Here is a 22,252-nt window from a genome sequence, read left to right as displayed (position 1 = left end):
CATTGGCATATGCTATGACTAGATGAATTTAAAAAAATTGTGTTCAGGGAAGTGCAGTTCTCTGTACACCAAACGTTTTGCTGGGACAATTCATTTTGTTGTATTTATTTATTTATTTATTTATTTAAGATTTATTAATTTATTTATTTATACAAGAACTGGGGTACAGGCCAGATGTGTGGGAGGGTGAGAGGATTCACCAGAGACAGAGCGGGGAGCAGAACAGGCAGACTGACAAAATACACTGCTGAGGGGGGCAGCGGGCAAGACAGGAGAGGTCTGCCTTGCCATATGGGGCCTTCGCCGGCCGCCCGGGATTGAACCAGTGCTGCAGAGGCTGCAGACAGCTTCACAGTGCTGCGCTCAATCTCCTGAGCCACCAGGGGAGGCCTGACAATTCATTTTGATCTTTATATATATACATATTTTAGTTATGTGACATAAAGTTTAAAATTCATAAAAATGACTTCAGAAGTTTACAAAGTAAATAATTATACATTTTTATCTCCTTAGTCTTCCCCAGATTGTTTTCCTCTCAAGAATTAAAGATTGGCCTTACTCTCTTCCAAAATCTAATGAGTCTCTCTTAACACGCTCATTCTATCCACAAAACACTCCTAATATTTATCCTAGTTTCACTTACGGTATGCTATTCAGTGATAGTTACTTCACAGTGAGTAATATCAAAAAGATTCAATATCAAAGCTATCAAAGCATCCATAGTCAAAGGCTGGGGCAGGGGGTGAAAATGAACAGAATCATAAGCATAATGTACTAGTGTACAGAGGAATATGCAGCAGAATTCCATTAACTGAAACCCCCTACACACACACACACACACACACACACACACACACACACACAGAGAGAGAGAGAGAGAGAGAGAGAGAGAGAGAGAGAGAGAGAAAGAGAATGTATTTGAAAATTCCTAGTGAGACAAAAAAAAAAATATTCATCATCATCCTCATTTTGCTCTGAACTCCCAAGAGATTTATGTCATTCATTTTTTTTTCTGTAAGTACTTACCACATTCTACCTACAAGAGTAACCTATAATGAGAATTATCATAACCATCATCAACTTCACCATTACCATCTTTACTAACATCATCATGAAAGAACAGATATAAATCACAGAGAAGAAAAATATGTGAAAATGGACCTGTATTCAAATAGGAAAACTTTCAACCTTTTCCTTCTATCAAAATCTGACAAGTTGACTTAAAGCAGTTATGTATGTTTATGGTTTCTTTTCTCCTTGCCATTTTCCCAGGTAATTACACTGCAATACTTCCATCAAATAAGGAGACAGCATTGCTTGGAGTCAGTTACGGGCCTTCTATGAACAACAAACTATGATCAAAAAGATAAGTAAATGTGTATTCTACAGATTTCATATGCAAACATATGCAAATGTGGTGAGTTACACTTTTTGGTGAATGGGTGAGAGATCAGTTCAAACCCTGTATGGAGCTGAAAACCACCCAGCCTTAAATATGGTAGCATTAGAAGCATTTCTAGCAGTCTCTATACTGGCAATGGCCATAAGGGCAGGAGTAAGATGATTAGAAAGAGGCTGATGGAGTAGAGTGGAATTAGTTATTGTATAGCAATTATATATTCTCTGATTGTGACTTTTCTACCCTAACTACTGTCAGCTTCTTGAGTACAGAAATCTTTTCTCATTAATCGTTCTATTGCTCTCAATATTCAGCATAAGAACTTCCACATAGCATGTACCCAATAAAGACATTAGACAAGTGATATCTGATAGATAAACATAATGAAATGTGATGATAAATCAACTAAGAAAGAAGATATCTCTATGCTTCATTCAGAACACAGTAGGATACACATTTGTGTTATCAACAATGAACATGTGGGACTTATAAAATATTATAATGCAATGTTACTTCAATTAAAAAAGAAACAGTGGGGGGCCTCCCCTGGTGGCACAGTGGTTGAGCGCTGGGCTGCGAAGCTTCCCGCAGCCTCTGCAGCGCCAGTTCGATCCCCGGCTGCCGGGTGAGGGTCCCACATGGTGCGCAGACCACTCCCGCAGCCCGCTGCTCCCCTCAGCAGTGTACTTCGTCAGTCTGCCTGTTCTGCTCTCCACTCTGGCTCTGGTGAATTCTCTCACCCTCCAGCGCTTCTGACTATACCTAGTGCTTGTATAAATAAATAAACAAATCTTTAAAAAAAAATAAAAGAAACAGTGAGTATACAAATAGCTGATAGCCGTAATATGGAAATTGACCTAAAGTAAATCAATATCACTATCCTACAATGAGTTATAATATTACCTGTCCTGATATGATAATTGTATTACTAAGATATTGTTCAGTGGCAACACAGTGCTTGGTGTTGAGACTATTGTCGCTACGAAAATTTACTCTTAAGTCACATGGTTCCTCCCCGCAATGGTCTCAGACCTCCAATCTTTACCAGTACTATCCTTAGCACAATGCTACTTCCGTTTTTCTCCTTTATCACTAATTGTTGAGTTTAATCAAGCACAAAGTTATTTAGTGAAATCATCTTACTCCTGCCCTTATGGCCATTGCCCTGAATATTATGGTAGAACAAAATGTCAGTATAGGAAAATGTATAGAATTTATAAAGACGTGATTTCATAGTATCATTGGCACAAAGTCATGCTATCACCATCAGGCTTTTGGTTGTCAATTGAGCTCCCTAAAGCCTAGGTGCTATTTACATGTCAATGTTGACTTCCATCATAAGTCCATTATAACTGGCAGACAACAGGTTAGCAAATTAAGTCCTCTAATTAGTAACTATACTATATTCAATACCGGTTCTAAACACGTGTACTGTTGTATAAATATCTATATTCAGTCTTGGTTGGTATATATAAGCTTTATTAACTTAAAATGACCTGTTAGCTTTTTCGTGGTTATGGTAAAGTAGGTAAATAAACTCACTTCTAGAATTATATACTTAGAGTTAGAAGCAGTTATAAATATTACCTAATACTGTAGCTTTTTTTCCAATCCTCAGGGTACTACAGCTATGCCTATGGGGTGGAAGTGGGGATAAGTAAGAGTTGAATCAATTTCCCCTGTCACTTTTCATCCTGAATGCCTACATTTTCAATTTGTGTTTTTCTATTGGGATTTCATATAAGATTGCTCTTAAAGAATATGTTCTATATATTTTTAAAAAATTAAATGCACTCCAATCTATTCTAGATATGATAAAAATGGAACATAAGCTTCTGTATCCATTGCATACTTGCTGGGCATGTATGACATTAAATAATGGTGCATTTTCCCACAAGTACTGGACAGTTTCAAAATATGTCACAGCACACATTTATATTATTATAAAGAAACTGTACCTGGTGTGAAAGTAACATATTCTTTTCACTAATTTCATTCTTTTCTTTAACCATATGTGATCTAAGTTTTTCATTTTTTTTTCAGATGAAAAGATAAGGTCCAGCATGATAACGACTACTACGAAATCACAATGTAGTAAAATTGGTGTGCCATTTCTAACAGTTTCTGTAATAACCAAACCCATATGTCCTTTAATAATTGCCCTTGTTCTTTCCAAATATACATGATGTTAATAGAGAAAGGATGAACATGTTAGAGGTAAAATCAGTGGTAATAAAATATGTTGTTTTGGTTTGTTTTGACCCAGAAGTAGACCCTGATAAAAGATTTTGAGTGCAAATAAATTATTTCAGAGGACATAAGCTCCCAGGAAATACAGTAAAGAAGTGGGTGAGACTGAAAAAGAGAACAAACCCAGTATGGCATTAATAGATAAGCAAGTTGTTACTGTTAACAACTGAAGCTCAATGCCACTTGGGACCTGAAGGGCACTGAGCTGCCTAACCTGACTGAAAAGAAAGATAGGGTATTTTCACATCACTTCCCTCCTACAATGAGTTAAGAGCAATTCCTAATGGTCTTACTCCTAATACTTTCAGCTAAGTCAAAAGCAAGTGGAAACCATGAAGCAAAAAATCACACTATAGTGGGGAGTTTTAGGCATATTAATATTATTAATTGCTTACAATGTTGTTGTTCTATTAGAATGGGTCTTAATGATACCAATTTTCTCCACCTTTGGGGCAAAGTTCATTCCACATTTGAAATAAGTTTCTAATAAAAATGGGATTTGTCTTCAATCAGTTAAAAGTATCATTATCTTGGGATGATGTATCCCAAGTGTCCCATCTGCTTGGGAAAAGTTTCTACCTGGATCCAACACTGGTTGAGTAATACCATCGCACTGGCTAACACAGTGATTGAGGTAATTGGTCTCCTAATAGGAGCAATTCTCTCACTTTCCCCAAATATGTTAGACCAGCATTTATTCTCTATCTTTAGTACATTAAAGATTACAAATATTTTCCCTTTATTTTTCTGGACATAAATCAATATCAAGATGACATTATTTTCTCCAAAATGGAAAAGTAAAACAAGCAAACATCTATAACATATTCCTTTAACATGCAGTTATGAGTTTTAAATGCATCCCCACTAGATATTACAATTATATCTTTCCCCTTCTCTTTTACCCAATCTATTGCCATACCAAGGTCTAAATGTTCATTTTTTAAGCTATGCAACAAGTACCACACTATTTGAATTTTTTTTTACATGTAGTGACACTATTTTATTTTCTTGAATAATATAATGAAATGTATCCAATGTTTTGGCTCCTATAATTCTACAAATGGTAGCAACATTAATTTACTACAGAATGAAACAATATGCACAATGAATTGTCAGACTCGGTGTGTTTTTTAAACACAGTGCACTAAGTTCCACTATGCATGAAAAGGATGACTAGATATAAATATCAATAAAGAATGAATAGAATTTCTATGAAAAGAATCAAAATAAATAATTAATTCCTGGCATAACTTCTGGCATGTGGTTTTCCTGTCCCAGAGAATTGTGATTTTAAGGAACGAATAAATTTTAGCATCAATTTGCTATATATTTGTGCATCTTGAGATTTTCTCTCCACAGAGATGATTTAGGAGATTATAAAATAAATACATTTGTTCAATTCTTTATTAATTCCCTAATCACTAAATTGTATATTAGAGCAATGAGGGCATCAACATCCCACGTCATCAGACATGTTCAATGAATTTTTATTCTGTGCCAGCAGGGAACCTATGATCTGTCAGACTGTCCAAATGTGCACCTGAGGTTTAGGCTGTAAACTAACCATACATTACTAGTATTGCTTTCCTACTGTTGGCATTGTATACCCCCTATTTACCAACTTCAAATTCTTTATCATCTCATTTTCTTTGTTTGTTTTAATTGTATTGTTTTTAAGATTTATTTATTTATGCATAGAACTGGGGTGCAAGCCAGAGGTTTGGGGGTGGGGGTGAAAGGATTCACCAGAGACAGAGTGGGAGAGCAGAACAGGAGGATCTACTGAAATACACTGCTGAGGGGAGCAATGGGTGAGACAGGAGAGGTCTGCTGCACCATGTGGGTTGCTCCCTGGCTGGAAATTGAACTCAGGTTGCTGCGGAGGGCCATGGGGTAGCAGCACTGAGACTTTATCTCTAGGCCACCAGGGAGGCCCAGTTCTCATTTTTTTTTAATGAAAATGCACTAGGGAAATGGAATTAGATACATATTTTTAATTTCAGGTATATCTTTTATAATAAGCAAGCTGAATAGCAGAACTGGGTGACTGGTAAAGTCCATTATTTTCTGTTATTGATGAAAGAAGGAAACATATAACCAGATTTTAGCTTGGTTATTACTTTACTAATATGCCTGAATTTGTTTACCATAAACTTGATTGTCATCTTATTCTTCTATGATTTTATTTGATCATTCCATTAAATTATTTTTATTGCTTTCTTGGTGGATACTTTGAATGAAGACCTTAGGATAATCACAAAGGAAATAAAACCTTAAAGTACTGTGTTCTACAGATATCGAATATGTAGGTGAAATATTATATGATTATAACTAAATATCTCAAATTCTATCAACATGTAATATATCAAAACAATAACCTCATTCAATGTATTACCATAAATGAGATATGTAGCAATCTTTAAAACCTACTCTTCATGTGCTATGTTTCATTACAATAGGAAAGAAGAAGAAAATGAAAATTATGCTATCATAGTGCTCAAAAAAACATCTTGTTACGTGGCTGTGTAATTCATTACAACTTTAAGTAAATTTTAGTCACTCCTCAGATGCTATGCAAGGGGTGAACAGAGAAAACACAAATAGTTTTTAAATAAATAACCTCTAAACTATAGCACAGAAAGGTAGGGGTTGATCAGATGAAGCTCGTGCTATGGGGTTCTATACAAGGGTCCATGATTGAACCAAAATTGAAAAAAAGAATGTTCTACCTATACTATCTTGGAGGATTATAATATGTACAACAAGTGAACACGTAGGAGTAAGAATTGCTTGAAAGTATGGACTGGGGTTAACATGACGAAAAGCATATGTCAGGGAAGATTGTTACCTTCATATTGTGTGGGAAATACTAGATGGGGCACAAAAAGGCAGGTAAATGCTGTAAAGGGCCTTTTCTTCCATCTAAAGTTTTCTAATAGTATACTAAATATAATGAGGAGCCACCTATGGATTTAAGTAGAGCAATGAAAGAGAAGAGACTATCTGCCTTGTACAGAGTAAACTGGAAAGAGGCAAGACCAGAGGTAACTTAGAAGCTATCACTATTAAGTTACAGGAATCTGAAGTAGAGCAGTGATTGGCAGGTTGTATGGAAAATGGATGGCAGACTTAAACTCCCGTCACAAACAGACATGTGTATATATAGAGAGGAAATAATACTTCCTTCTTGGGTTATCTCACATAGTTTGTATGAGAATAAAAAGTATGAATGCATTTTGTTAATTCTTAAGCTCTGCACATTTAAGGAATTAGTGTTACCAAATAACTTAATGCAGAGCCATTCCTACTTATTCAGACACAGTTAAATAACTATAGCAACAAAAGCATTTTTAAATAAAATGTGATTTATAATGATGCACCCCTGAAATTAATGTTTTTTTTAATGCAATATTAACTGTAACAAATAAGAAAAAAAAACTGAACTCAAACTCGTATATATGGAAAACAGATTGGGGTTGCCAGAGGCAGGGTAGAGATAGGAACAATGGGATAAAGCAGGTCAAAAGGTTCAAAGTCCCAATTATAAGATAAATAAGTCATAGATATATAATGTGTAGCATGAGGACCATGGCTAGCAACACTGTATTGTGTATTTGAAAGTTGATAAGAGATCTTAAAAGTTATTAGAGTACAAAAATCAGTACCTATATTGGTGACAAATGTTAACTAAACTTTCTCTGGTGATCCTTTTGCAATTTACACATATAACAAATTAAAAGCAACAGCTCTGAATACCACTTTAGGAAATGAAATTATTTAATGAGATTAGAACATGGAAATATCCTAAATCCTATGGTAGAGGATTAAAAGCATGTAATGGCCCATATATCCATTGTTAAATCAGTTTCCTACCAAGTAGGTAGGGTGGGATCATGGAAAGTATATGACATCTGAAATATGATAAATCAATTTTATAATCCAACTAGCCCAAATTCACTGAGTCTCAGTTTCTACAGCAGTAAAATAGGGGTAAATATTTTTTTTTCAAAATTCTAGCAGAAAGAATCCAAGGAAAGTACCTAGCATTGCATCTAGAATGTAAAAAACCAAATAGTAGGTATCATTATCACATTCACTATTTCATATTTTAATTAAATTTACTCCTGCTTGACAAAAGAAAAATATTAGAAAATCAATGTTCTTATTAATCCACTACAGAATATCTGAACTTTCAATAAACTAAACCAAATGTGAAATGAGAAGATAGAAGCAGCAAGAACAAGTATGAGAAATTGAATGTATTAATAAAGCTATGCATGAGGAAGAGTAAAATCTGATTCCAAAAGGAAAATACAAATTTAAATTTTGTATGGTCACACAATACACCAGTTGGTTAACTGGGTATATTTTTGTTCAGAGAATTAATCTGATTAATCATGCATTACTCTGCACTTGCTATTATAATAACTATGTCACACATTTCTTGGCGTTCTCAGACAGACAAGGAGCTTGAGTCACCATAAAAAAGGACTGAAGACTCTACATGGTTTAATAGAAAAGTTATTACTTTAGTGTTTGGAGATTTCTGTTCTATTTCTGATCTTCCTACTAACTAGAAGAGGTTTTAGCAAGTGACTTTATCTCTATACGTCCCAGTTTCCTCATCTGTTAAACTAAGAGAATGGACTAAGTATTCCTTAAAGGTCTCTGGGTTTTGAATTCTAGGCATTTACAGTACATATCACATTAGATGTTTATAACAGACATATTGGCCATGTGCAGAGAAAATGTAGAATTCTGACAAATCAATAATAAATATAAAACACCTCAATAGAAAATTAAGCATGACTTTAGAACAAGCTCCTTACTAAATATAATATGCATATGATCAACAAATTTTTCAGTGTTCTTTAACTCGTTAGTCATTAGAACAAATGGAAAGAAAACCCACAATGAGATACAATAGCACAACATCTGCTTGGGAAAATGAAACACTGCTAATACCAAACATTGGCAACAATATCCAGCCATTTTACACACTATGGTATTAAGAAAACGTGTTTACCTATGTTAAGCTAGACTTTATCACCAAAAGTGGGTACTTGACCAGTCAACGGCCCAGCAATCACACATCTCGGTATTTATACAACGGAAGTGCATGCACATGTACAAAATATACAAGAATTTTCTGAGTAGCAATTTTTTTGTTTTTATTATTTTTTTTAATTGAGGCAACACTGATTTACAACTTTGATTATGTTTTAGTGGTAAAGGACCTTCCTCTGCAGGTGCTGTTACCTCACTACACCCACCACCAAAACACACTCCTCCATCATAGTCCACTGAGCTCTCTCCCCACTTGGTTCTCGCTGCCCACCTCCACTCAGCCTCAGTTCTACAGTCTGCAATCAGATTGGTTTCCCTTTATCTGACCTTTAGTTTCGTTCTCTATATTCCTCATATAAGTGAGACCATCCAACATTTCCTTCTCCTTTTGACTTATTTCACTTAGCATAATTCCCTTCAGTTCTGTTCACGTTGCTGCAAAAGGCAAGAGTTTATCTTTTTTCTTAAAGATTTGTTTTTATTTATGTATACAAGAATTGAGGTGTAGGCCAGAGGCACAGGGGTGAGAGGATTCACTAGAGACAGACTGGGGAGCAGAACAGGCGGATCTACTGATATGCACTGTTGAGGGGTGCAGCGTGTGAGGCAGGAGAGGTTTGCTGCACCATGTGGGTCACCTCCCTAGCTGGGAATCAAACTTTGTGCTGGTGCCCGTTTAATAGTGCTGAGAGTTTAACCCCTGTGCCACCAGGGAGACACGTGTTTATCTTTTTTAACAGCTGAGTAGTATCTCACTGGGTACATATACCACAACTTCCTGATCCACTCAACTGTTTGGGGGAACATTAGATTGATTACATAACTTGGCTATTGTAAATAGTGTTGCAATGAACACAGGCAAGCATGTCTCCCTTAAAATTAATGTTTTTGTATTTTTTGGGTAGATAACAAGGAGAATAACTCCTGAGTCATTTGGTAGATCCATTTTTACTCTTTTGAGAACCTCCATATTGCTTTCCATAGGGACTAGACCAGTCTACAGTCCCACCAACAGTGCAAGAGTGCTCTTTCTTCTTCATGAACTTGAGAATACTTGTTGTTCCTGCGGTTTTTGTTATGGCCACCCTCACAGGTACAAAATGGTATCTCCTTGTTATTTTGATTTGCATTCCACTGATGATAAGTGATCATGAGCATATTTTCATGTGGCTTTTGATCATCTGTATGACTTCTCTGGAGAAGAGCCATTTTAGCTCTTCTGTCCATTTCTTGATTGGGTTATTTTTATTTCTGTTGAATTGTAGGAATGGTATTATTTTTAGAGGACCCAATGGAATCAATTCACATGTCCATCAATACCAGATGGTCTCACTCATAGCAGGAATCTAGAAAACTTAAATAAGGGACCAGGAAAATGAATAACTATAAGAAAGTGAAAATCAAAATCAACAAAAAACTGTGAACCAGAGACACTTTTTGGGGGGTGGGGGGCGGGAGGGGAGGGATTGGGGTCAGAATGGGGGGTTGCAATTGTATGGGGAATATAAAAATAAAATTTATTATTTAAAAAAATAAAAATAAAAAAAGAGTGAATGGGGTAAGCAATTGTGGTATATTCATATGATGGCATACTAGACAACACTGAAAATGATTGAAGCACAACTGCAAACAACAAAATAGATGGAGCTCACAAACATAATGCCAAGAAACAGAAGCCATACACAAGAGTACATGCTACATTTTCCAGAAAAAAAAAATCCAGAAATGGTCTGCCCTAATCTGTGCTGTGTTAGAAGATGGCATGCTGCTTATCTTCAGAAGTGTAACGAAGAAGAGGAAGACTGATTTGGGGATACTGGTAATGTTCTTTTTCTTGCTTTGAGTAATCACTGGGATGTATTTGCTCTGTAAAAATTCATTAAGTTGTCCACATTGATTTGTACTTTTTATGTATTTCTGTTATATTTCAATAAAATTTTTAAAAAACAAGCCTGATTGAATTACTTTCATCTACAAAGGAAAATTACTCCAAAGATGAATGTTGAGAGGAAATTTTCCTCAACTTTAGCCTATATAACTAAATTACTTCAGACAGTGAGAGATAGAGATATCTATCTATTCATGCAGCACACACACACACACACACACACACACACACACACATGAATAATGGAAACAAGAAAGCAAAGAGTGGAGAGAAAAGGTAAAGAAGGGAGAGAGAGAAAGGAGGAGGGGAGGGGAGAGAGAAATTGAGAGACTTTCCAGACAATTCAGTTGTTCACAAAATATCCTGCTTATCTTCTATTTCAAACTAAAAGGTACATCTATGTGTTTTTAGGAGGAAACAGGAGTGAAGGTGGAGACCAATTAAATTAGATGATTTTGAAGCTAGATGAAACATTTGTATTATCTAACCATTTCCTCAAGTTTCAGATCTATGGAGCCATAGGCCTATACTATATAAAATGTTCTTCTAGTCCCCACGTGTTATCTTTAAAGATAACATAGGAAAGAGTTTTCAGAGGTAGATGTACACAAACTACCAAGAGAGATAACTGTTTTTTAGTTCTTCTAAGAGAATATTTGCATGGCCACACTCACAGTTTTTAAAATGTTAGATCTCATTGTGATTGACTATCACAACAGTCTAAACCACTTCCTTCCAGATTTGATTTCAGTGACAATAAGCAAAGACTGGCAGACATACTCCTGCTTATTTCTAGTGAAATTTCAAATTGGTTACTTTCTCCATTATTTTGAATCACTAGCCATGTTTCACTGAATTTGTGTTCTTTCCCTTCAGATATCATTTTGCTCTTTGATGAAAACACCAGTTCAGCAACATCGCTTAAACTGGGAACCCTGGAAACCTCTAGCTCATTCCCACTGTGGGTTTTCTGTCTGGATTCACAGCTGCCACTGCCCTCTAGTAAACTTTCACTTTGCCTATTTCCCTGTCCTCATCACACAATACACATTTATCTCTAAAATCCCCAGGGGTCACATCTTAGGCATCTTACTCTAACACAGCCTGATAGAACTCATCAATAAATATTTGTGGGATGAATGGATAGCAGCAGAGACAACCTGTCACTTTAGTTGGTGGGCTTTAAACCTGTTCTGGATTACCTAATGGAGAAATGGACTCTACCTCTTGTACCATGGCCAACAACCAGCCCATAATTGCAATAGCAGCCAAAGGAAGATGGTGCTGAGGTTCCTATTCACTACACTATCACTCTCATCACAGGCAGGAAAACAATCTCCCATCCTCATATGTCACAGATCATAAATAAGTGTCACAACTGATCTAACATCCATAAAACTTCAGGCTTACATTAACATTGCTTTTCATAATCTAGTTTATTGTTGCTGTAATGCATAACTCTACCCATATGTAAAACAGAAATTGGTCCTAGTAAAATGAAAACGATGGCCTTTTTCCCTATTTTACTGTTGGGAGCAATGCAATCAATTGTGACAATGGCATAACCAGAGTAGACCGATGATGATAAATTTATTTCCCCTACTTGTTCTTATTAGTTCTTTATATTTTCCTCCAGATCGCCAAGTAATGACACCATTTCTCTGGAAAAGGTGAAAGGCACCAGAACATTTATCTTCAGAACATTTATCTTCAAATGTATAAGGATGGTGATTAATCTTTGTGCACCTTCCAGATCTGTCAACCCCCACTTCCTGTATCAACCCTTGTCCAGAAGATTATCTCATCTTTACTTCCCATAATATTTTCACTTAAGATTATATATTTGGGGCCTCCCCTGGTGGCTCATGTGGTTGAGCACAGTGCTGTGAAGATGTCCACAGCCTCTGCAGCATGGGTTCCATCCGGGCCGGCCGGCAAGGTTTCCACATGGCACAGCAGACCTCTCCTGTCTCACCCACTGCTCCCCTCAGCAGTGTATTTCTTCAGTCTGCCTGTTCTGTTCCCTGTTCTGTCTCTGGTGGATCCTCTCACCCTCCCACACATCTGGTCTGTACCCCAGTTCTTAAATAAATAAATAAATCTTAAAAAAAAATTATATACTTGGCCATTTCCTTATTCTGTGCAGTGTAATCTATATTGTGAAAGTTGAAAATAGAAATAAGGTTTCTAGAGGCTACTCATGCTAGACTGACTCGGGATATATTATTTTTATTTTTTAATAATAAATTTTATTTTTATATTCCCCATACAATTGCAACCCCCTTATTTTGACCCCAACCTCTCCCCTCCCACCCTCTACCCCCATGGAGTGTCTCTGGTTCATAGTTTTTTGTTGATTTTGATTTTCACTTTCTTATAGTTATTCATTTTCCTGGTCCCTTATTTAAGTTTCCTAGATTCCTGCTATGAGTGAGACCATCCAGTATTTTTCTTTTTCTTTCTGGCTTATTTCGCTGAGCATGATCCTTTCCTTACTGGGGATATTTTAATTTTTAAATTGAAGTCAAGTTTCTAAAAGCAGTGTATATATTTAACATTTAAAGTAGCCTTGTTTTACTCACAAACCAACCTTTAAATTGCAATTACCTTTTATGGTTCAAAATATAAGGTTTTTTAAAAAAAATATTTTCCAAAGTTATCACAGATATATTACAACACTATAACTAACTCTTTTTGTTTCCATTTAACTTACAGTCTGAACAAGCCTTGAAAACATTGCCTTATTTTTATGAAAATCTACACAGATTGGATTAAATTTGTGAAAAGTTATGAAATATCTGCACAGAAAATCTATATATTTGTAGAGGTCAGAAAGTAAAACAGAGTAAGACCTAAATTCTCAAAAGCCTTAAGCACTAAGACTTGTGAATAAACAATAAACATCAGTTAATATGATCTTATAAAATATAATTTGAAATATATTTTCTTCAACACTCATAATCTCAACTTTCCTTCAAGTTATGAATTTTTGCTTACTTGCCTGTGCTAATATTGAAAACATCTATAAAAGCTTCATAACAAGACAGTCATTTGTTTCTCTGTGATTTACATTTTCCTGAAGGATATAAAAATTGCACAATATTTTAAATACATTTGGCTATTTGATAGCACCTTGAATATAGACTTTATATTTTTTTAATTTTTTATTTTTAAAGATTTATTTATTTATTTATTTATACAAGCACTGGGTACAGTCAGAAGTGCGGGAGGGTGAGAGAATTCACCAGAGCCAGAGCAGGGAACAGAACAGGCAGACTGACGAAATACACTGCTGAGGGGAGCAGTGGGCGTGGTAAGAGAGGGCTGCACACCATGTGGGACCCTCACCGGTGGCCGGTGGCCGGGGATTGAACCCACGCTGCAGAGGCTGCGCAACCCAGCACTCAACTACTTCGCCACTGGGGAGGCCCTGAATACAGACTTTAAATCAAAGGGAAAAGAGAGTCCTATTTCTCTCCTTTTCAAAACAACACAAAAATGGTAGGTTCTTATTTTTTAAATTAAATATAAGCAGTAAGGGAAAAGTGAAACAAATGGAATATCAAATATATTAAAATATCTGGGACTTATTGCTTTTTAAATTATTTTATCATTTTAATAAAAGAAACAAAGTAAAACATAGAAACAGAAAATCCTACTTAACATTCTAAAAATGTTCAGTTTTCAAATAAACAGCATGTTATTTTGGTAGGTATAGAACTAAAAAGAATGTCTTGGAGGACAATATACTTTCATAAGTCCTTGAAAAGCAGAGTGATTATGAGGAATGCCAACCAGAGCTCACTATTCCAACCCTTGGAATCAAGAAACAGAAAGTCCTTAAAAGGATCAAAATCTTTGATAGCAATAACAAGAAGTAAATTTGCCATGGGTAGAGTCCTCCCCTTATCAAATCTAGGCAAGAAGCAATGTTTTCTGCATAGTGAAAAGCAAACCAACTAGGGAAAAAAATCTGTCTAAGTTCAATTACATAAAATTGACTGGATGGCTGCAAAACAACACTTTTAAAGGATCTATTCTCTATCTGTAAATTTGACTTATATGTTGGTTTTTATTTCATTCCGAGATAAAGAGGAAATGAAATGCTTTTCACACAAAAAATAGCTCCCTCATGACAGTTTCTTCTCAAATGCCTCTTTTGCCTTCCCTCAGCTTTATCCTCTTCCTCAGTGACTCTCACTCATCGCTCCATATTCCTAAACCAATAGGAAGAATTTCCTTCAGACCCTTAAGCTTTGTTTCTGTTACCATAGAGACAGGCATCACAAGATAGCTGCTCAGTAACATCCTCATGGAAATAAAATAAGCATCATATAGATTTTATAGGAATTTCCAGTGCAGATAAATCTTTCTCTAGAAAAAAAGTAGGAATTTTAGCTTTACAACTGTGGAATTTTGGAGACTGTTATTATGATGATAATTTAGAATCCCTAACATCTATACTTAGAATTATGGTTTCTCATATGACATGGAAAAAAATTACCTTCTTTTATATTCCATGTTTTCAGAGAACTATCTCATAAATAGCTCATAGCTAACTTTTAACTCTAGGTTATCTTATCAAACATTTACTAACAGACTCCAATGTTATTGCATAGTGCTATGCATATATTTTTATTTTGTTATTCATTTATCCCCTCTAAACAACATTTGATCAAGAATAAACTCATCTTTTAAAAACAGTAGCCACACCTTCAGATCTCTGTAATACAAGTTTCTTGGAGAGTTTATAGACCTATGAAGAAAAAAAAAAAAAATGGTAGTTGCAAGAAGTGACTTCCCCATACTTTTTCCCCACTGACTTATGCACTTTCTATTAGTCTCTTGAAATCACAGAACAACTGAATAGTAATAGAAAAAAATAACTAAATCTTAGCACATAGGTAAATTCAGTAAGATTAGTAGCTTTAGGCAAAGCAGATATTAAATATAAGTAGTGATTGTAAGACCTCACATTTTCTTTTAGCAATACTACATAATGAACACTCCTCAGCAAGTAAAAATTCTCAATAGATTAGCAGTCAGAATGACCCCATCATTAACTCCTATGTTTGAACCATTTTTCAAAGTCTGTAGTACTTAAATATTATAGGTGACTGCAATTTATGTTTATGGTCTTCAGTTGATATTTAATGACAATCTAGCTTGTTCTAGATACTTAATTCAATGGGCAAACAGCAAAGTTCACTTAGAGTCCAGAAATGAAGTTGGCGAACTTTTACTACAATTGGCCAGACAGTAAAAAAATTTTTGGCTTTGTCACAAGTACTTAACTGCTATGTTTGCATAAAGATAGCCATAGACTATATGTAAATAAAAAGGTGTGACTCCCAATAAAACTTTATTAATAGACACTTAAAATGAAAGATGGTATAATTTTCATGTCACAGAATACTATTTGTCTTTTAAAAAACATTTCAATTCCTTTGCCATTGGAATTGCATACCTGCAATTGAAGTCTAGAAGTGTTGCTACTGTGTTTTAAATAGTTTATGATTTCAGGTCTTATGTCCAAGTCTTTAATGCATTCAGAATACATTATTGTGTATGAAGTCAAGTAAGGATCTAGTTTCATCTTTTTGTATATGGCAGTCCAAAACTAATGGAAACAAAAGGAAAAATAAACAAGTGGTACTATATCAAACTAAAAAGATTTTATACTTCTAAAGGAATCACCACAAAACCAAAAATGAACTTATAGACCAGGAGGAGGTATTTGGAAATTATACATGCAACAAGGGGTTAACTTCCAAAATATATAAAGAACTCATATAATTCAACAATAAAAAAAATCCAACACAATTAAAAAAAAAACTGGCAAAAAAATCAAAACACACTTCTCCAAAGAAGACTTTTAGAGGAACTACCAACACATGAAAATATGCTTAACATCACTTATTGTTAGTAAAGTGCAAATCAAAAACACTATGAGACACCACCTCACCCCTACAAGAATGACCTATAGAGAAAAGAATGGAAGCAATGCTGGAGAATGTGGAGATAAAGAAACACTCATCCACTGCTGATGGGAATGTACGTTGGTGCAAAAACACTGGAGAACAGCATGGAGATCCTCAAAAAAGTAGTATCACTTACTTACAGGTATTTATCCAAAGAATATGAAAACACTAACATAAAAGAAATTATGTGCTTTTATGTTTCTAGCAGCATTATTCATAACAGTCAAGCCATGGAACAACCCAAACACTCAAGAACAGATGACTGGATAAAGAAAATGTGGAATATATACTCAATGAGATACTATTCATTTATGGAAAAAAGATGCCTATTGAGACAATGTGGATGGATCTTGAGGTGGTTAGGCAAAATGAAATAAGTCAGAAAGTGAAAGACATTTACCAGATGTTTTCACTCATTTGTGCAATATAAATAGCCAAAAAAAAAAAAACTGGCAAATAACAACAAAAATAATTCTTAGATTCTGTGAACAATATACTGGTACCTTAGGGAATAATGGGGAGGAAAGAGGGGGCTGGGAAAGGAAGGAATAGGACAGAAGCATAGAATTCTGGTGGCTAAGTGAACCATGTGCACATGTGGGATATGAAGTTGTATTCCCAAAATTATATAGCTACATAAAGGACTGACAGATTAATAAAAACATAAAATCAAAAACTGCTTGGAAATGTAAAAACCATTCTCAGCTAGCTGGTCAAACAGAAACAAACACGGTACATGCACCCTAATTTGCTGACTCCTGGCCTGGAAAGCTCCTGTGGAGTAAGTAGACACAGTGAAAGAAATACCTGAAAAGGGAAATACTTTTTCATGGAATGATAAGACTGATAGATTCTTAAAATTAGAAATTATCACAAATATCTCTTCGTTTAATTTCTCTTCAGTGAGGGTCTCTACTCTCAGCAAAGAACACTTTAGAGACAAGGGGTAAATATCTCACAAAGAGGTATATTCTTTGCTTATACAGTCAATAAGAAGAAGAATTTTTGTTTGCTACCAGAGAGAGGCCAGTGAGTCTAATTCCTCTTCTACATTATCACTTATGTAATATTTGAAATCAATTTGATTTTTTTATTCCTTCAAATATTCTTCAACAGTTCTCTTTCGAATACCTTAAATGACCATTGAACATTACTATTTCTAGTCCCTTTCATCATCTAGATACTTCTCACCGAACACTCTCACAAACATTAAACTTTCTCTTAGACCATGCTGAACTTCAGAAAAAAAAAAAATTTCTAAATGTTTCTTCCTCTCCATTTTTCTTTTCATACTGCATGGGTCTGAGTCCAGCAAGTCACCTTTCTTCATTTTGTTTCGGTGCCATATGAGACCATGACTGAGATCATGGAAACTGAGGTCATGGCCAACCAAATCATTCCATCTTATTCAATGAATTATTGTCAAGCCTTAACTTACAAACTGTTCATGTAGAACTGATTTTTGAACCTTAGTAAGAATATTATTTCTATTAAAATTTATCTTTTCTTTTTCACTTGATCACATTTTCTAGGTGGTAATAATCCTTTGATGCCCTAATAATGCAATATATTTATTTTCCTTCCCAGCTACATAATCCATTTTGATCTTCCTTTATCTTCTTGGCATTAATATTTCACAGGTCAACCAGGGCCAAGGTCAGAATCACAGGTCACAAAATGAGATCTGGATCAAATCACATAGAGCCGGTTGATTAGAACTACATCACAGTTCTGTGAAAGGCCCCCTCCCTGGTTTAGTGATTCATTAACTGACACAGCAAAGGCATAATAATTTAGTGAGTTAATCTACCAGACATATCAAATGTCAAACATTTCTCTATCTTGACTACATCATAAAAATCTTCAACATATTCCACAGTATAATCAAGATAACATGTCATATCACTTACTGTTTCATAAAACCTTAGAGGATTATGGTGTATAGTTAACTTTCTCCCTGATTCTAAACCACTCCATTTTTCTCAGGAATTCTGTTATTCCCCATGAGGGTAAACTATTGTTTTTCTCTCAAGAAATATTCCCATTATGAGCTGTTATTTAATCTCCCCATTATAATTGTGAACTTTCCTCATTTGTGCACATGCTTATGTGTTTTTTCCTTTTTTTTCCCCCTCCATTATTCACTCTTAAAAGATAGATGACATAAGAATTGGAGAATAACAGTAAGGTGCAAGCTTCTTAGAAAACATATTTCAAAGCATATTTCTTAAGTGATACGTAACTCCCCTTGCTCATTTTTGCAGGTGAAGAACAATACCTCTGAAGGCTGGTCACTCTATCACAACTGAGAATTTTCACTAGACAATGTTAGGGAGAACTAAGAGATGTTTTTGAATTAAAAACTAATGCTAGTCTATAATACTTTTACCTAAAAGAGAAAAATAGGTGCTACAGTTGCTTTTATAGTATAAATGCCTTAGTACAAAAACAGTCTGGGTTTGCAGAGAAGTGAAAAAAAGAAAACCCACGACAATGTTTACAAGTCACCAATTTCATTCTTTAAGAAATGTTTAAATGTTTATAGTTCCTTCCATTTTTCCCATCTCTTTCAGACACTATTTTTATGCATAGCTTTTTTTTTTTTTTTTTTTTTTAAGAATCTTTTCAGAAAACAAGTAAGCTATTGTGGTTTGGAGACTTCACATGGTCTCCAAACTCTGCATGCTAATCATGTTCCAGAGTCAGAAAGATCAGCAGGAATTTCCAACGCTTACAAATCCATTTATCAATAAGGGTACGCCTGCTCTTCAGGTGTGTGACCCAAAGCTTTTAAGATTTCATTAATAATCAACAGCTGGTGCCACCTAGTGTCTGTCCTCTCCAAACGAAGCAGCCTGAACTACAAACAAAACCCCACGATTTGGGGATCCAGTGGCTGATTTAAATTACACTATCTTCATTGAATGAAAACCCTTCTTTTGAAAGTAACTATGGTAACAGGAGTGTGAGGCTAGCAGGAAGCTTGCATTTTTCTCACAGGAGACAATTCACAAAAGGAGAGTCCTGCTAAAGATGTAAAAGAGTTTTTCCAGACTTGCATTGTCACTTAAAATGGTCATAAAAAGTTCAGAAATGCAATTGACAGAAGTGAACTGTATTTTAAACAACAGTATAGATAATAGCTGATTTTTGTCCACCAAAGAAGGAACAATCCTGTATCGTTTGGATGCAAAATTCTGTCAGTCTCTGAGCTTTCCAAAGATTAAACTAGTACTCTTACAGACTATACAAAAGCTTTTACGGTGTTCAAAAGTATTAACAGGAAATAATTAGGTGGCCTAAACCACATTAAAAAAGGATGTTTGCTGTTAAAACTACACATATTTTCTTTCCTGCTAGATGTATAAGTTATGAATTATATATTCAATCATAGTCCTTTATGCTTCAAGGTTAAAAAGTACTCATCCAAATTTCTATATTTCAAAACGTAAGTTAGTAAATAATTTGGAGGAACCAAGTAGTATCATTAACCCTTCGTTTTTCAATTGCTTTAGAACATGTATTCTAATTGAATACATGTTGTTTTAAGTCACTCTTTAAAGAGGAATACGTAATTGAAAAACATGGACTAACAGTCAGGGAAAAAGTTACATAACAGCCAGTAGCGTTCCTTGACCAGACTGCCTGGGATATTACAATCACCCCAGAAAAGGTACAGCGCAGATGAGCGATACTGTGAACATCAAAAGGTCATATTAGATGTTTATACATGATAGGCTATTAACTTGGATGATTTAGCTACTCAGGTTATTGACAAGACTGGGTAGAGAGCTGATAGATTCTGTATTATAGAGAGAGTTAACAATCATGCTGTTCATACTCAGAAAAATCTATTTCTATATTATTTGACATCTGTTTTAAGCAATCACTTGTTACAAACAGCTTTGACTGTTTTATTTTCTTGCTACCCTAGTGGTGATAAAAATTATTTCAATATGTTCAGTCCAATATATACTCACTGACAGATCCCCATGACAGCATATGAAGATAGAATGTGAAACGATACAGTTTCTCCAAAAAGCTGAAATTGTTCCTCCTTTTCCAAAAACTTTATTTTTGGAGACAAACACAGCCTAGGTTCGAGCTTCATTTGTTTAAAAGTACTTACAAGTGTAATCGACTGGCTGAAGGGAAAGAAATATTGCAAAAGGGCAAAAGGGTTCTAAATATTGTACGCAGGCAAGAAAGAATGTTAGACAAAACTCATTAAGGCTCCAAAATAGTTAAATAAATATATACCCCAATTTTCAATAATGTATCATTTTCTGTCATTTTTCATTAACAGCTTTCAAAGCCCTATCTGAAACAAGCTGATACAGAGAAATTAAGAGCAGTAATCAAGCGAGAAATGATAGACCAGCTGGGTCGACATCAACTTGGCAAAACGTGAATACAGTTCAATAGCTGAAACAGATGCTAGAGTTGTTGAAAAACCCTGCAGGAGATATTGATGTATTTTCTTCATATAATGCAGAATGACTGAATAAATGTCAAAAGCTAGAAATTGATGAAGAGAAAAGACTGACAGCCAAACTCCTTATAAAATAGAAACCAAGTGAAACAATTTCCAGCCCATCCAAACATTCTATACATTCTCATTTCTCAGTGTCTGAATATGACAATATATCAATCAGTCCTTGAAACTAAATTGCATGGAACTGAGCTGGGGTAGATTTCCCCATAGGTTCCCCACCACCCCACCCCTTCGCCCCCGGTCATCATCTACCTGGAGAAACCTAGACTCCTGAAAAATACTTTATTCTAAAAAAACCTTCTAACACTGATTTCTATCCCAGAAGTGTTTCCCTGAGGTTGGAGCAAGCACAACCCCCCAAACCAAACGCAGCACAAGGAAATTTTAAAATCCATTCTGTAAAAGCAACACTGTTTGCAGAGTTTGAAGAGCTCGGCAACAAACCCCAGCTCCCAACAGCTGCTTGTTCAAACATATGCTTTGTCATGGTCAGCTTCTAATTGTATTCATAATGATGTAATAGCTTTAATAATCCTACCTTCCATGCCAGCTGTTTTTCCTGTCACTCCATCATGCCAATAAGTTGGCTGCTGTAACAAATCAAGATAGTGCAAAACAGCATCTTTCTCCTGATTCTGTCATCTTCCTGAAAGCATTCTATTACTGCCGACTGCTGGGAACCAGAAAGTCTATTTGAATTCCAACAGCTCCCCTTTCGCATGATTCAAGTTAGGTTAGGTGGGCATGCCTAACATGATTCTCTCAGTCATTTATTATGCAGCTGCTACAACGTCGGTGTGGTAACCACTCTGACTATCTGATACGTCAGTCGAACAAAACCTACACCTCGGAGCAAACACATGAGCCAGAGCAGCGTTCTGCATTTAACGAGCATTCTTCCTGCCTAAAAAGCAGTGGATCTGCAAATCTCTTTCAGTATCTACTCGGTCCTCTATACAGATGCAAAGTCTTTGGATTAAATTATTTTCCTAACTATACCAACAGGAGAATTCCTTTGCCACACGTCATATTATTCACACTGGAATTTTGGCTGATTTCCACAGCTTTTTAAGAGTAAAAACTCTCTTTTGATTGTACTTTTGAAATAAGGACGCTGTGTGCTCAGTTCCACATAACTGCTTTATTATAAATATAACATTCACGTTCTCAAG

At 35.4% G+C, this 22,252-nt stretch overlaps 1 protein-coding gene across 1 annotated transcript in view; it reads right to left on the bottom strand.

The window, feature by feature from the left end:
* Positions 1-21,831, bottom strand: part of DMD (dystrophin) — a 1,988,221-nt gene extending 1,966,390 nt beyond the window's left edge. The window contains 1 exon segment of the mRNA XM_054695791.1: positions 21,619-21,831. Coding sequence (XP_054551766.1) covers positions 21,619-21,625 — 7 coding nt within the window. The 5' untranslated portion in view covers positions 21,626-21,831.
* Between the last annotated feature and the right edge of the window lie 421 nt (positions 21,832-22,252).

Source organism: Talpa occidentalis, unplaced genomic scaffold, assembly GCF_014898055.3.
Source record: "Talpa occidentalis isolate TD23 unplaced genomic scaffold, MPIMG_talOcc4v2.1 talOcc4.15, whole genome shotgun sequence".
NCBI lineage: Eukaryota > Metazoa > Chordata > Mammalia > Eulipotyphla > Talpidae > Talpa > Talpa occidentalis.
Note: the sequence above shows the minus strand (reverse complement) of the source record. Positions and strands in the feature narration are given on the sequence as shown.